At 42.6% G+C, this 14,558-nt stretch overlaps 1 protein-coding gene across 1 annotated transcript in view; it reads left to right on the top strand.

Moving 5' to 3' along the window:
* The window catches only part of MARCHF5 (membrane associated ring-CH-type finger 5), a 77,171-nt gene that overhangs the window by 48,699 nt on the left and 13,914 nt on the right, over positions 1 to 14,558 (top strand). Inside the window, exon 3 of the mRNA XM_077822607.1 lies at positions 12,290 to 12,420. Coding sequence (XP_077678733.1) covers positions 12,290 to 12,420 — 131 coding nt within the window. The remainder of the gene's footprint in view (positions 1 to 12,289; positions 12,421 to 14,558) is intronic.

Below are 14,558 nucleotides of genomic sequence, written 5' to 3'. Positions count from 1 at the left end.
GGGGATAGTGCAGCAGCCCCGAGGCCATGTGGAATGGTGAGGGAGACTGTAGGGAGGTGCTGCAGTGGAGTTCTCTATGGACTGCAAAGGGAGGTGAGCCTGGGATTGTTAAACCTGTAGGTCAACTAGAGTCTGCAGCATCTGTGTTTGCTGGCTTGATGCATCTCCTTCTTCTTTTCCTGCTGGGACTCCTGGGCCTTTCTCTAGGCTGTCTGCATTGTTCAGACTCCAGGCCTGGTGCTCACAGTCTGATGCAGCACTGGCTTGCAGGATCTCATCGAATGTGTTATCCTAAGTCCTCTTCTTCCTCTTCCTCCTCCTCCTCACTTGGCTCAGGTGTTCTGTGGGTGTGGAAGGGGAATCCCTAAAGGCTGCAATGGCAGAAGCTGCAGATAAAACACACAGAGGTACCATTGTCAGTATAGTCATAACAGAAAGCAAAACTTAAGATTCAGACCTCTCTTCCATTGCTCCCATAAAGTTTTAAACAATACATGCTCATTGACAATTCTGTTTGGGATTGCTTGTACATGCACCATTCTCATACCAGCCATGGTGAGTATGGTCCACCAGGGGTGCGGGAAACAAGGAGGGAATTGTTTGGTTGCATGAAACTGAGTATTGGGCAATGGCATTGAATACTGGCACCATTTTCTACTGGTGGTGGTGATTTTAGCTGATATCTCACTCCTGAGGGTAACCAAAGCAGAGAGAGTACAGCTGCTAGTGGTGTTTTGAAGCTATCTGGGCCCATATGCTGCTGCCTGTGTCCTGCAATCGTGCCTGCCAAAGTTATTGCTGACTGGCATGCAAAAGTATCCTATCATGGAGGAAGAAATAAGGCAGTCCTCCCTAGAAACCTTCAGGAGAGGATTTCAGAGTACCTCCATGAAAGTTTCATTGTGATCTCTCAGGAGGATTCAAGGGAAATCCTTGTGTACATAAACTGCTCCACATGGCCCTTCTTACCTAACTGTACAGGACAATGAAAAGCAGATGATAACTTTACCTCTCTGTGTACTACTATATCTTCTAGTATGAGTAAATTAATGAAAAGCTGACAGCTGTGTCTCCTGCTAAATTGTGGGGCACTATCACTGTAATGGGAAATACATTTCCACGCTTACCTGAGGATCCTTCCCCATATATTGAGCTCATCCGTGCTCAACTGACTGCACTTGGTGGAGTCTCAAACGGGTCCTGGTTCATGGCATAGCTGGATCACCATGGTCACCAAGGATTTAATTATGAGCTTGTCCTACTTCAGGAGTTGTCTTCGCCTTCCCCCCCTCCCCCCCCCCCCCAACATAGTTCTTTCATATCAGAATAAAAATGAGAAGTTTAAGATATGTGATGGACTTGCTGTCTTTCAAAATGGAGGAAACACTATCACTTAAACTTGCTTAATCAATTTCAGCCTATTTTTATCCTTTTGAGTCCATGTAGAAGCCTGTACACAGTGTGGAGCAAACAGAATATAAAGTATATTTGGGAATAAACTCCGTAGATGGAAAACATCTGGGGAATAATTTATGGAGCTATTGTTTTAATTCATTCAAAAATATTCAGATTTACTCACATTAAAAATGCCAAAATTTGCCACTTAAAATTGTCACTTAATTCAGCCAGCTGTAGTGCCAACACGCTTAAATAAAGGTAAACTATTGATTAAAATATGTATTAAAAAAAAATCTCAATTCATGGACAGGCTCAAAAACTTACTGCAGTATAAATGAGAAACACCTACAGACCTTAATCAGGGACCAGGGTCCTTTATGCTAGACACTGTACATATTAAAACAAACACAGTCCCTGCCTAGGAGAGCTTACAAGCTAAGTAAGGGTATGTGAAATTGCAGTTCAGTAAGAGCCAGCTCTAGATAATTCAAGGAATGCTGCTTCTACTAAACTATATAATGTATGAAAAATACGTAATCTGCAATTATATCATTCTACTGTGGAAAGATTGATTTGATGTAAACTGAGTTGGACCAATGTGCTGGGCGGTTTTACAGTAGATTTATCTTTTTAGTAATGTACACAAAATAAAAACTTGACATGTATGCTTATTTCTTTTTCCACTGTGGAGGAAATTTGTGAGGCTAGAGTGAAGAAAACATATAGCCTTGGAATAAGATTAACTGAACCAAAAACCCTGAAAACTCCACTTAATTAAAAAAAACTCACCCCCATGTTGTAGGTAGTTTGTACCCACAGTAACTGAGACTTTGTACAGTATTATATTTGGAGATACTCTTCCTGCACAGGTTTCAGAGTAGCAGCCATGTTAGTCTGTATTCGCAAAAAGAAAAGGAGTACTAGTGGCACCTTAGAGACTAACCAGGCAAACTGAATTCTAATATAGCATTTGAACAGCAAGTAGAAAAGTTGTACTTGGTGTAAGAAAGTGTTTCCTACGCAAGTTTATTTATTTCCTTTTAAAATTGGTTGTGGCTTCTGCTCAACATAGAAGTATGCTTTGAAAAAAAATCCTTTAATTTTCCAAAGCAATTTAAAATTGTGAGCACCAAAAATAAAGCTTTTTCCCTCCACCCTTCATAAACGTCCACTCTCTTCAGAATGGTTCCACCCCAAGTTGTAGCTACAATAAGGCAACTTAGCTGTTTTAAGTGATGTCCGATTTGATATCCATATACGGTAGCTTGACAATATCAAATTAAGTGAATGTAAGTAATTCTAGAAATTTGTAGTGGTTTGTATGAGGTTCTCAGTGTGTTCATAGCGTACAGCCTTTGAATTGCTGGTATCTCCAGAAATAAACATTCTGAAAAGTGGGCTATAATTTACTGTGGGCGGTGCAGAACCAGTTTCAGACAAGGCCAGTTCAACCATATAGAGACATGATTTATAAATAACTGCTTTAGAAAAGTATTAGATATTTAAATGGTGAACTGGAAACAAGATACAATTAGCTTGTCTCTTCTCTTCTAGGGTTGATATAGGAAATGTGAACTGCAAAGGAAAGTTACCTCTGCTTCATCTATAATTGAACTGTCCTTTTCCCCCCCACATACCAGATCTATATATTTATCACCACCACCACCAAAAAAAAAAAAAAAAAAATTGCTCATATATGCCACTTCCTTAACTCTACCTCTGCTGAAATATTCAGCCATGCTTTCGTCTTATCAACTTTTGCTATTGAAACTCCTTTCTCTGTGGCTTTCCAGTTCTAGGTCTCTAAATTCCATACATGTGCTGGATTCTACTGTCCCAATTGTCACATATACTAAGAAATTCCATACATGCTCAAGAAAACATACATAGGCTCCCAAATTTCAGAATCCACTTCAGAGCTACTCTGGTTGTAAGATGTATGGGCTTGCTTCAGCCCATGTCATGCATCTTATCCTATTCCCTTTCTTATCAAGCAAAGTACTCCTACATGCCTGTAGAAGGTTCACTCGCTGGTTAACGTGCTCCCTTGTGCCTGGGCTCAGTGTAGCAGCCCCTGTCTGTCACCCCCTGCTGTCAGGAGCTTGGGCCATACAGTGCTTTGTCTCTTCTTGTGACTCAGCTCCCTGGTGAAGTCGCTTATCTTCACCCCTTCCAAGATTCCAAAAAATCCAAACAAAACCTAAAGTCTAATCTAGGCTCAGTAGGCCTTGCCCTTTTACTCCTGAGGTTTATACAGCCTTCTTTAAGGGGAGTGGTAGAGGAACCCAGACCCACCTCCTACTTTAGGTTCTAGTGCAGGGAGCCTGTGTTAGACAGTTAAGGTCTGCTTCTTACAGTCCTCCACTACTCCTACTTTTGCCTGTTCACAGGTGTCTTTCACAAAGTTTCAGAGTAACAGCCGTGTTAGTCTGTATTCGCAAAAAGAAAAGGAGTACTTGTGGCACCTTAGAGACTAACCAATTTATTTGAGCATGAGCTTTCGTGAGCTACAGCTCACTTCATCAGATGCATACCGTGGAAACTGCAGCAGACTTTATATATACACAGAGAATATGAAACAATACCTCCTCCCACCCCACTGTCCTGCTGGTAATAGCTTATCTAAAGTAATCATCAGGTTAGGCCATTTCCAGCACAAATCCAGGTTTTCTCACCCTCCACCCCCCCACACAAATTCACTCTCCTGCTGGTGATAGCCCATCCAAAGTGACAACTCTTTACACAATGTGCATGATAATCAAGTTAGGCCATTTCCTGCACAAATCCAGGTTCTCTCACTCCTTCACCCCCCTCCAAAAACCCACCCCCATACACACACAAACTCACTCTCCTGCTGGTAATAGCTCATCCAAACTGACCACTCTCCAAGTTTAAATCCAAGTTAAACCAGAACATCTGGGGGGGGGGGGTAGGAAAAAACAAGAGGAAATAAGCTACCTTGCATAATGACTTAGCCACTCCCAGTCTCTATTTAAGCCTAAATTAATAGTATCCAATTTGCAAATGAATTCCAATTCAGCAGTTTCTCGCTGGAGTCTGGATTTGAAGTTTTTTTGTTTTAAGATAGCGACCTTCATGTCTGTGATTGCGTGACCAGAGAGATTGAAGTGTTCTCCGACTGGTTTATGAATGTTATAATTCTTGACATCTGATTTGTGTCCATTTATTCTTTTATTCCTGTGTAAGACTGCCTTAAGTCTCCTCACAAGCTCCGGCATGCCAGGGGTAGGGCTGGGAGAAGCATGTGAGGTGTGGGGCTACAGTACACAGCTTGGTGTCCCATTAGGCAGCGTTGGGAAGACTGTTGTAATTTAGACAGGCTCCCATGACTATGTTGTTTTGGGGGCCCTCCAGCTCCTGGAACAGTTATGCTTTGGAAGGGTGCAACCGTGACTCAAAGCCATTTTAGACCCCAACCAGCCCCTCCCCCCAGGCTGTAAACGTTGTCCTGTCAGTTTCCTGTGCTATATGGTATCCTTCTACTTTTTAGATATTAGTAATTGAAATCTTGTCCAAATTTGCACTGGTTGCAACTTACCTCTCCTCCTTCTTACCTTAATAGTCCTTTTTTTAAAACAATTTCATGGTCGCTGTGGGAGTTAAGATTACTGTTACTGAAACTGAACAACTTGTTCAAACTCATTGATGCTTTACAGTCTTGATATATTATCTTCTCACCTACTGCATAATTTACTTATTTTTTTTTTCCTGTTTATTCAGCAAAGGACAAAATCAGCTCAATTTCAGAATCCACTAGTAGTTTAGTTATTATGCTGTCACAATAATCCACCAGTTACGATAGTTGAGATGTGGTGGGGTTTTTTTTAAGTCAGTTTGATTAATATAAGAGCGTAGACAGACTTAAGGGCTGACAGAGTGTTTACCATTGTACAAGACACAAAGAAAGATATCTTCCCGTGCACTAAGGCTAGCCCTAGAGTTTTTGCCTTGGCAAAGGATGGACACTAATACATTGGAAGATCTAAAGAATGGTAACAAGTTTAAAATATTTTATATAGTGTAGTAAAGCTTGAGGTACAGGAAAAACAGGAAATATACTCCACATTGCTCTGCTTTTGCGTGCCTTATACTTGCCTGTCTAGTCACTCATGTATCTAGAATGATTCCTGTTATGTAATTGCATGTAAATTATATAGCATTTAAAATTCAGGCTCTTCAGATTAGAGTGTCTATCTTTGTATTGTACATCTGACTCAAATAAGTCTTGTGTATGGGCGGTCTCTGGGTGCTGCCACTCTCTGCCATAATGCAGTCTGAAAAAAATAGAGTTAGTGCTATTAACCAAAATAAAGTCAGGCATAGTCTACAAGAATAAATATACTGTCAAAATATGCAAAGCAATTTAGAATTTGCTTTATTTGGTGGTTTGAAGGAATTGGCTTTTCTTAACGTGTCCGCCTTAGCACTGTGTTCTGCTAAAAATAAGTGACTGGGTAATTGCAACGCAAACGGTTCTAATTCTGTCAGTTTTGTTGCTGAAAGTAAGTCATTTGAAGGCTGTTGGTTTTTTTTTATTTTTTTTTTTCCCCCTTGCTGTAGCTTTCTGGATTCTGATACAGTAACTCCTCACTTAACATCATCCTGGTTGACGTTGTTTCGTTGTTACATCACTACATCGCTGATCTATTGGAGAACAAGCTCGTTTAAAGTTGTGCAATGCTCCCTTATAATGTTGTTCAGCTGCCTGCTTTGTCCACTACTTGCAGGATTCTCTGGAAGAGCAGCCTGTGCTCATGGGGGGTTGGAACCAGGGTGAGCCAGCAGCCCCGCTATCAGTTCCCCATAGTTCCCTGTAAGTAGGTGTGCATCTGGGCTCCCGCCCAGCAGGCTATCAGTTGCCACAGTTCAGGTGTCCCTCCCCCCACTGCTATGTATTGCTTCTGTCCTCTGCCTTGGAGCTGCTCCCGGGAGCCTGCTGCTTGCTGGGCGCAGCGGGGAGAGGGGTGCTGATGTCAGGGTGTCCCTCTTCCCCCGCTCCTGTACCCCATCTCCACAGAGCAGGGGTGGGGGACACACGACAGAGCTCAGGATGGAGGGAGCTTGCTGGAAGCTGCTGCTGTGTCTGAACTTGCTGATCTACTTAAAAGGTACTTAAAGTGGGGTCAGTGTACTTAAAGGGGCACCGCATGTCTGTCACACGCACGCATCCCCCAGCACTTCGGAAAGTCAGCACCTGTGCATGTGCTGTCTGGAGGAGGGAGTGGTGCATTCCACCGGGATAGGGTTCATCATCACATTCAGTTTCTGCAAGGAAGTGTTTGCAGCCACTGCTGTGCGCCTGTTGTGTTTCCTCCCTCCTTCCTCAGTGCATGCTGCCTTGTAGAGTGTGAGGCTACATTAACAACATGTTAATCCTTGAGGGCTCAGCCGAGTGCTAGTTCATCATTTAGCAGCAAGGCATTCCCTGGGAAATATCCCACCATCTTACTCCATCACCTCAAGCAACCTTCTCAATCATCATTGCTGTCCACAGTTTTAAATTGTTTGTTTAAAACTTATACTGTGTATTTTTATAATGTCTCTTTTTGTCTGGCAAAAAAAATTTCTATGGGACCTAGCCCCCCCCATTTACATTAATGCTTAAGGAGAAATTGGATTCGCTTAACATCGTTTAGCTTAAAGTAGCATTTTTCAGAAACATAACTACAGCATTAAGCAAGGAGTTACTGTCATTACATACTTTCAGTTCTGTGTGTCTTTGAGTTCATGGACTAATGTTTGTTCCAAAGACACAATTCCTAGTGAAATCTTACTGTACTCTGACAGATTCATCAGGAATTAGCAAAGCTGATGTCTGTTAGCTTCTTTACACTGACTGAAAAAAAGATTTGGTTTTTTTTTAAAAAAATCCGTAGAAGTAACTATTAGAATTAAACTGAAGACCAGAAGCAGCAGGTTCTCCTTATGCCATGGATGAGTCCGAGGGGAGCAGAGTCTTGTTTAAAAGAAAAGTTGTGATATCCTTATCTTTTTGTTAGCAAATGTTGTGGTTGTATGCAGGTAATCCTGTTTCTTGGTGGTTTGATTGTAACTGTAAAATTAACTTTATTTTCTGTTTAACTATCTGCTGTTCTTTCTAGGTGTTTATTTGTTTCATTAAGATATAGTAGAGTGTCTGTGCACCATGTTGAATAAGGACATCCTTTCAATTCTAAAGTATCACAGTATGGGAATCCATAGTTAAGGCCTGGTGTCCCACGCAGCACATTAGATCTAAAACTATATGTTAAAGATCCAGAATTTCTTCTTGGAGTGCTTGCTCATGTAGATTCCATTCTAGGTGTGTGCACGCCCACATGCACGGTCATTGGAGATGTTTGCCTTAGTGGTGTCTGTAGGGTCAGCTGTGGTGCCCCCTTAACTGTCGCGCCCATGTGCTGGTATATAGGGACCGCAGACCCTACGCTCTCACTTCCTTCTTACCACCCATTACGGTTAGTCAGAATGCTTAGGTTACACCCTGCAGTTCATGGCTGACCCTCCCTCCCATCCCTCTTCAGGGATCCTTCTCATGAGCAACTTCTCTTCCAAGAGGTCAAGAATCTTCTGCACCTGGGTGGCGGAGGTCCCTCCCACTACTTCCTGATCCTGAAAGCAAAAGGGGGCTTCAGACCCATCTTGAACCTGTGTCGTCTTAACAAGTCAAAGTTTCGCATGGTCTCCCTGGCCTCCATCATTTCGTCCCTGGATCTGGGAGACTGGTACACCGCCCTCGACTTAAAGGACACGTATTTCTACATTTTCATTTTCTCGGGGCCCAGGTGCTTCCTTTGTTATACGCCGGGCCAGCAGCATTTCCAATTCATGGCATTGTCATTCGGTCTTTTGTCAGCCCTGAGAGTGTTCACGAAGGGTATAGCGCCAGTGGACACTTATCTGAGGCACTGGAGTGTTCAGATTTATCCGTATCTCAACAACTGGCTAATAAAGGGTCAGTCCCTGGATCAGGTGCATCAGCATTTCAATCTGGTTTGTTCCACCTGTTGTGAACTGGGTCTGTTAATAAACGAGAAAAAGTCTACCTTAAGTCCAACGCAATGCATAGAATTCATTGGAGCAGCCCTCAACTTGGCTCAGGCCAAAGCCTTCCTCCCCGAGGCTTGGTTCGAAGCCATGGTGGACCTCATCTTGTGCATGTAAGCCCACCCTCTCACCACCGCCTGCACTTAAGTGGTCCGACATGTGCAGCTCCACCTCAGGCCCGTGCAGGCGTGGCTGGCATCGGTCTGTGCCCTCAACAGACACAGCATGGACTGGGTGGTGAGGGTCCCAGACCACATACTGTCGTCATTCACCTGGTGGCAGAATAATGCCTCAGATAAAAGGCATTCAGCCTGAGTGGACCTCTCTGCAGTTAATCCTGGACTACCTTCTGCATCTCAAGCTCCAAGGCCTGTCCCTTTCATCTATCAAGGTCCACTTGGCCACTATCTTGGCCTTCCATCAGCTGCTCGAAGGTAGGTTGGTTTTTCCCCAGGACATGACTGCCAGGTTCCTCAGGGGCCTCGAGCACCTCTACCCATACATCAGGAAACCCGTCCCTCCGTGGGATCTGAATCGTGTGCTGTCGTGGCTTACTGGGCTCCCCTTCAAGCCTCTGGCTTCCTGGTCTCTCCTTCGCCTTTCCCGGAAGGTCGTGTTCTTTGGTTGCAATAACATCTGCCTGCTGGGTTTCTGAGATTAAGGTGCTTATCTCGGAATCACCCTATACGGTCTCTTACAAAGACAAGATCCAGCTGCGGCCTTACCCAGCTTTCCTGCCCAGGGAGGTCTCACAGTTTCATATGGGCCAGGACATTTACTTACCTGTTGTGTTTTTTTTTTTTTTCCAAAGCCATATAAGTTGGAGGAGTGTAGGTTGCATTCCCTAGATGTCAGAAGGGCACTTTCCTTCTACATTGAAAGGACCAAGCCATTGCACAAGTCAACACAATTGTTTGTCGCGGTGGCCAACAGGATTAAAGGTCATGCAGTGTCCACTCAAAGAATTTCTTCTTGGATCACTGCCTGCATTCACTGCTGCTATGATCAGGCACAGGTGTCACCTCCAGCAATTGTCGCCACCCACTCAACCAGAGTGCAAGCCTCTTCCACAGCTTTCCTAGCTCAAGTGCCTATCCAGGACATCTGTAGGGTGGCCATCTGGTCGTCCGTCCACACGTTCGTGTCCCATTATGCACTTACCTAGCAGGCCTGGGACGATTCTGGGTTTGGTAGAGCAGTACTGCAAGCCGCTAAACTGTGAACTCTGAGCCCACCTCCACTGATGATGCTTGTGAGTCACCTAGAATGGAATCGACGTAAGCAAGCACTCAGAGAAGAAAAAACACTTACCTACCTTTTGTGTTTTCTTTGAGATCTGTTGCTCATGTTCATTCCATTACCCACTCTCCTATCCCTCTGTTGGAGTTGCTGGTAAGAAGGAACTGAGAGGACGTAGGGTCAGCGGCATCTATATACCAGTGCATGGGTGCTGCACTCAAGGGGGCGCCACAGCTGACCCTACAGATACCGCTAAGGCAAAAATCTGACTGTGCATGTGTGCACGCGCACGTCTAGAATGGAATGACCAACACATCTCGAAGAGCAACAGTTACGAAGGGTAGGTAACCATTTTTTATATGGTGCTACTTCCCACCCCCACTTTCCTTTTATTTGGAGCTCTCCAGTTTAGACCAACATCACTTTAGTTGTAAGAAGAACAAAAGGATCAGGAGGGCCCTAGGAGTCCCACTCTAGCATACTGTAAGAGTGGGGGGTGTTGTGGCTGATCACCAATTTAACACTTCTCTGAGCCATTGCTTCAGTCTTTGTGTATTACTGTGTTTTGTATTGGTATGTCATTAATCTGCTTGTTGTGCAGATTTTATTTTAAGAAGTCTCAAAGATACTATAAAGTTGAAAGGATAATTTTATGGAACTTTCACTTATACCTATTGAGCAATTAGGAAAATTTCATCTTGGTGTGATCTGCTGCATAGTAAAACCAGATTTCAAAGACTTGATTATTGGCATTCTTCATCTAGAAATTTCTAGAAGATTTTACAATATACATTGATATATTAGTGCTCCCAGTGTATTTCAATAGAATTTTTAAGAACAGAATTAGTCTTCAAACCTCATGCAGATACTACTGTTAAAAATATTACACCAAAGGCAAATTGACTACGTTCAGTAGTATTTGAAGAGTAATTACAGCATACATAATCTTTATTTAGTGTGTTAAAAGCAGAGTGACTTATTTGGGAAAGTCCTTTTACATGCTTTTTAAAATATGTAAAATGTAAATCTAGTCCTAGTTCATTCCAAACATGGTGAGTCTGAAAGCAACACCAGATATTCTCAGAAACTCTTCTCCTTTCTGTCTGTGCACATACCCAAAGAGGCTATAGACAGGTATGTCTACGTTGTGATAAGACCTATGGCACAGCCATGACTGCCCCAGATCAGCTGACTCGGGCTTGGATTGCAAGCCTTTAGAATTGCAGTGTAGCTGTTCAGGCTTGGTATAGTGTCCGGGCTCTGGCACCCTCCCCCTCGTGACTCCAGCCTGAGACTGAATGTCAACTCTGCAATTTTGTAGCCCTGTAACCTGAGCCCCATGAGCCCAAGTCTGCTGACCCATGCCACCCCGCAGGCCTTTTATGGTAATATGGACATATTCTTAGGTTTGTTTCAGCTTTGTTGTGGCTCTTCCTGGTATACAAACTCTTGCAGGGGGAAGAAAGTGCACATGAGCACGCCCACACATTGAACAGTGCTGGGGAACAATATCGTCATGTGGTGCATCAGTCTGGAAATAGAGTTGACCATCAACAAAATGGTGAAACTGCTTATTCACACAGTGCTATCAGAGGCACAAAATAAAGTGCAGGGGGGAAAAGGTGTTTCTCCAATCTTGGAGTCATTTCTAACAAGTATGCCATTTTCCATTAGTAAGGAGACTTCAAATTGACAATGTCTTTTGAACGGTCCTCTCAAATTGAAATAGAAGCAGTCTGAGATCAGAGTTTGAAACACTATTTAAATTGTATCTATGGTAGTTTTCTTCCTCTGAAATGCTAAGTACATTAAAAAAAAAAAAATCCCAAGCTCCCAGAAATGGCAGATGTAGCTGTACAATGGGAGGGCTAGGTCATTAAAAATTGTTGCTTGTGCACATACAGAAGACCATGTAACACTTTATTGGAATCACATAAAACATGTTACGTCTGATTATCAGATGAAGTATCAGGTAAAGTTGTATGTGGTCTGTGTACACATTATTGTAACCAGAGTTTCTGTTAATACTATTAGAGCTATTGCCCCCTTGACTGAAATTTCCTCCTTTTTAAAGAATACCTGATGTGTTTTGAGTCTGACTTTTTCACATGCTCAGGGTCTAACTGATCACCGTATTCAGGGTTGGGAAGAAATTTCCCCCCACGTCAAATTGACAGGGACCTAGGGCTTTTTAGCCTTCTGTGGCATGGGGCAGGGGTCACGTGCTAGGATCATCTGGGTATATCTCACTAAATCAGTTCATTTCAGGGGCCTCGGGGATTGGTGCACCTCAGTCCCTCCTGTTCTCTGTGTGGCGCACAATAGTCTCCTGAGGGCTGTAATGCTTTGATCTAATTCTGGTTGTTTGACTTGTGGTGGGGGTGGCATTTAGTGGCCTGTGATATAGAGGGGGTCAGACTAGATGTTCTGGTGACATCTGACCTTAAACTGACATCTGACACCCTGACCTTAAACTCCGATTGTGACTCTAAAGTCTGCTAAATTAATCAGTTTACTCAATAATATACAATTGTTGCTTTTTTATTACAATATCCTTTTTGAAACATCCTTCTCCTTTCTGTTGTAGGTCCAGTTGTTTATGTCTTGGACCTTGCAGATCGGCTGATCTCAAAGGCATGTCCATTTGCTGCAGCAGGAATAATGGTGGGCTCTATCTACTGGACAGCTGTCACCTACGGAGCTGTGACAGTGATGCAGGTTCAAATTCACTTTTTTTTCTTGTGTGTTACTACTTTTGAAATAATTTTCTTAAAATTCTCTTAGCTGAGTTTTTTCCTTTTGTATTTTAAAACTGGTGATAGTTTAGAGCTGAAACTTTAGAAACATATATCCAGCTGAGTGTGACACAGAGTAACTAGTGTCATCTATTCTTTAGTTCAGAGGCAATGATTTCTTGACATATGAAAGGACTATAAAAGCACCGTTGGTAGAAGATTCTAAAACAGTAGCCTGATACTGATGTGTACAACAGGGATTCCAACTATCTCCTATTTTAACTTGCATGAAGAGAACTTTTTGACCATTTCCATCATATTCATCATCATGACAAGACCACAGGGATGCGGTCTCCTTGCAGATTCAGCACATGCTGGACATAAATAGAATACATGGCCAGACCATCTTAAGGACCTAGCCAGAGACCACCTCAGTCTCTGGCTAGGTCCTTAAGATGGTCTGGCCATGTATTCTATTTATGTCCAGACGTGGCCATGCTGGTTTTGTTCAAACTTTTCTAATGGTGATGGAACTTACAATGTGAATCTTTTATTTTTAATTTTTGAGTTTGGGTCCAAAGTAATTTTTTAAAAAAAATCAGAGCACTGAAAAACTGAAGCATTGGATGGTTTATAGGGTTAGTAACAGAATATCGAGCCTTTCCAGTTGCCTGCTCAAATCCAGTGCATGGTTAATAGTGACTGAAAGCTGTTATTGCTGATGGCTGTTTTCCCATTGTGAAATAAGTTGTCCTTGACCTCAGTCTATTTCCTAGAGAAAAAGTGTCACCTACAAAATTAGTAATAATTGGAAGCCTATAAAGGGGCTATTGATTGAACAGACATGAAAACAAAACTTCATATTTGCTTATGGAATCCTGCCTCTTTACGGTTGAGGCCTGGTGGTAAGACAAGGTGGAAAATCCTGCTTTACCATTGCCTTTGTTGTACAAAGGGAACTTAAATCCACTTTCCAGAGCAGAATTGCACTTCATGTAAAACAACAACAAAAAATTCCTAGCATATTGAGGGGTTCCATGTTTACTTTCTCCCAGTGACTCCACATCAAGCGTACTCAGTTAAAATGAAAAGCTGTTTCTTTTCTAACTGTCATTCCTGCAAACCTGCACTTTAACCATAGCAAAAATGCTGGAGGCTGCTAATCTTGCCTATGTGAGTTTTCCCACATGATCTACCCCAATTCAACTGACTTGGTGGAAAGTTTTTCTAAAAATGATCTGCGTTAGACAAGACCAAAATGAGCTCTTCCATGGAATTTACAGCCAGAAAGGCCATTATGATCACCTCGTCTGATGACTTAATACAATCCAAATAATTTTACCCAGTAACTCCTACATCAAGCCCACAATTTGTGATTGAGCTAGATCATTTGTTTTGATTTACTTCAATCTTTATTTACTAAGAGAGGATTCAGAAATTTATTTATGGTAGCTGCTACCGAATATATTGCACAGCATAAACATATAATTTTAAAATGAAGTTGGCAAGCTAGAGAGTCTAAGTGAGTCTTAAATATTTAACTAGCCACATTAACTATTATAGTTTCTTCCTGGCCTGAACTGTTTTTTGTAGAGTTGCTGTGTACTTTTAAAATCTTTACTGTGCTCCACCTCAGGAGGTGGAACAATTTTGTTGTCATTCCTGTGTATGCTTGTAAGGCCCTTTCAGGATGGAAGGTATTATTTGCATACAGTAAATGGCAGATTCGGGCCCTAATTTTGGATCCCTTTGATGATAGCTCTGCCAGTGTAAAGGGGCTGCATAAACCCAGCAGAAACAGCTACAGCATAGTGGTAGTCCTAAATCTGAATGACGTATGAGTCTAATCCTTAAAACATTGGCTAAATCCCAGGTGTTTAATCTGAACTGGCTAATTTCTTAAGATATATTGTGGTCCTTGATTGGGAGAATGGCAGGTTGGGGGCACTATGCTGGGGGAGCAGTGAGGTTTTTGTTTGCTATAAGGTGAGGCAGTCTAGAATTGTATGAAGAGTGAACTCACACTCACTCCCTTTTCCTCTTCCTAGGCGCCACTTGGTTATGGATAGTGTAACCTCTCTCCTGTTAAGTGTCAGATCCCTCTCCCTCTGTCTGAGGGCC

This window comes from Eretmochelys imbricata, chromosome 7, assembly GCF_965152235.1.
Source record: "Eretmochelys imbricata isolate rEreImb1 chromosome 7, rEreImb1.hap1, whole genome shotgun sequence".
NCBI lineage: Eukaryota > Metazoa > Chordata > Testudines > Cheloniidae > Eretmochelys > Eretmochelys imbricata.
This window is presented reverse-complemented; position numbering and strand designations above follow the sequence as displayed.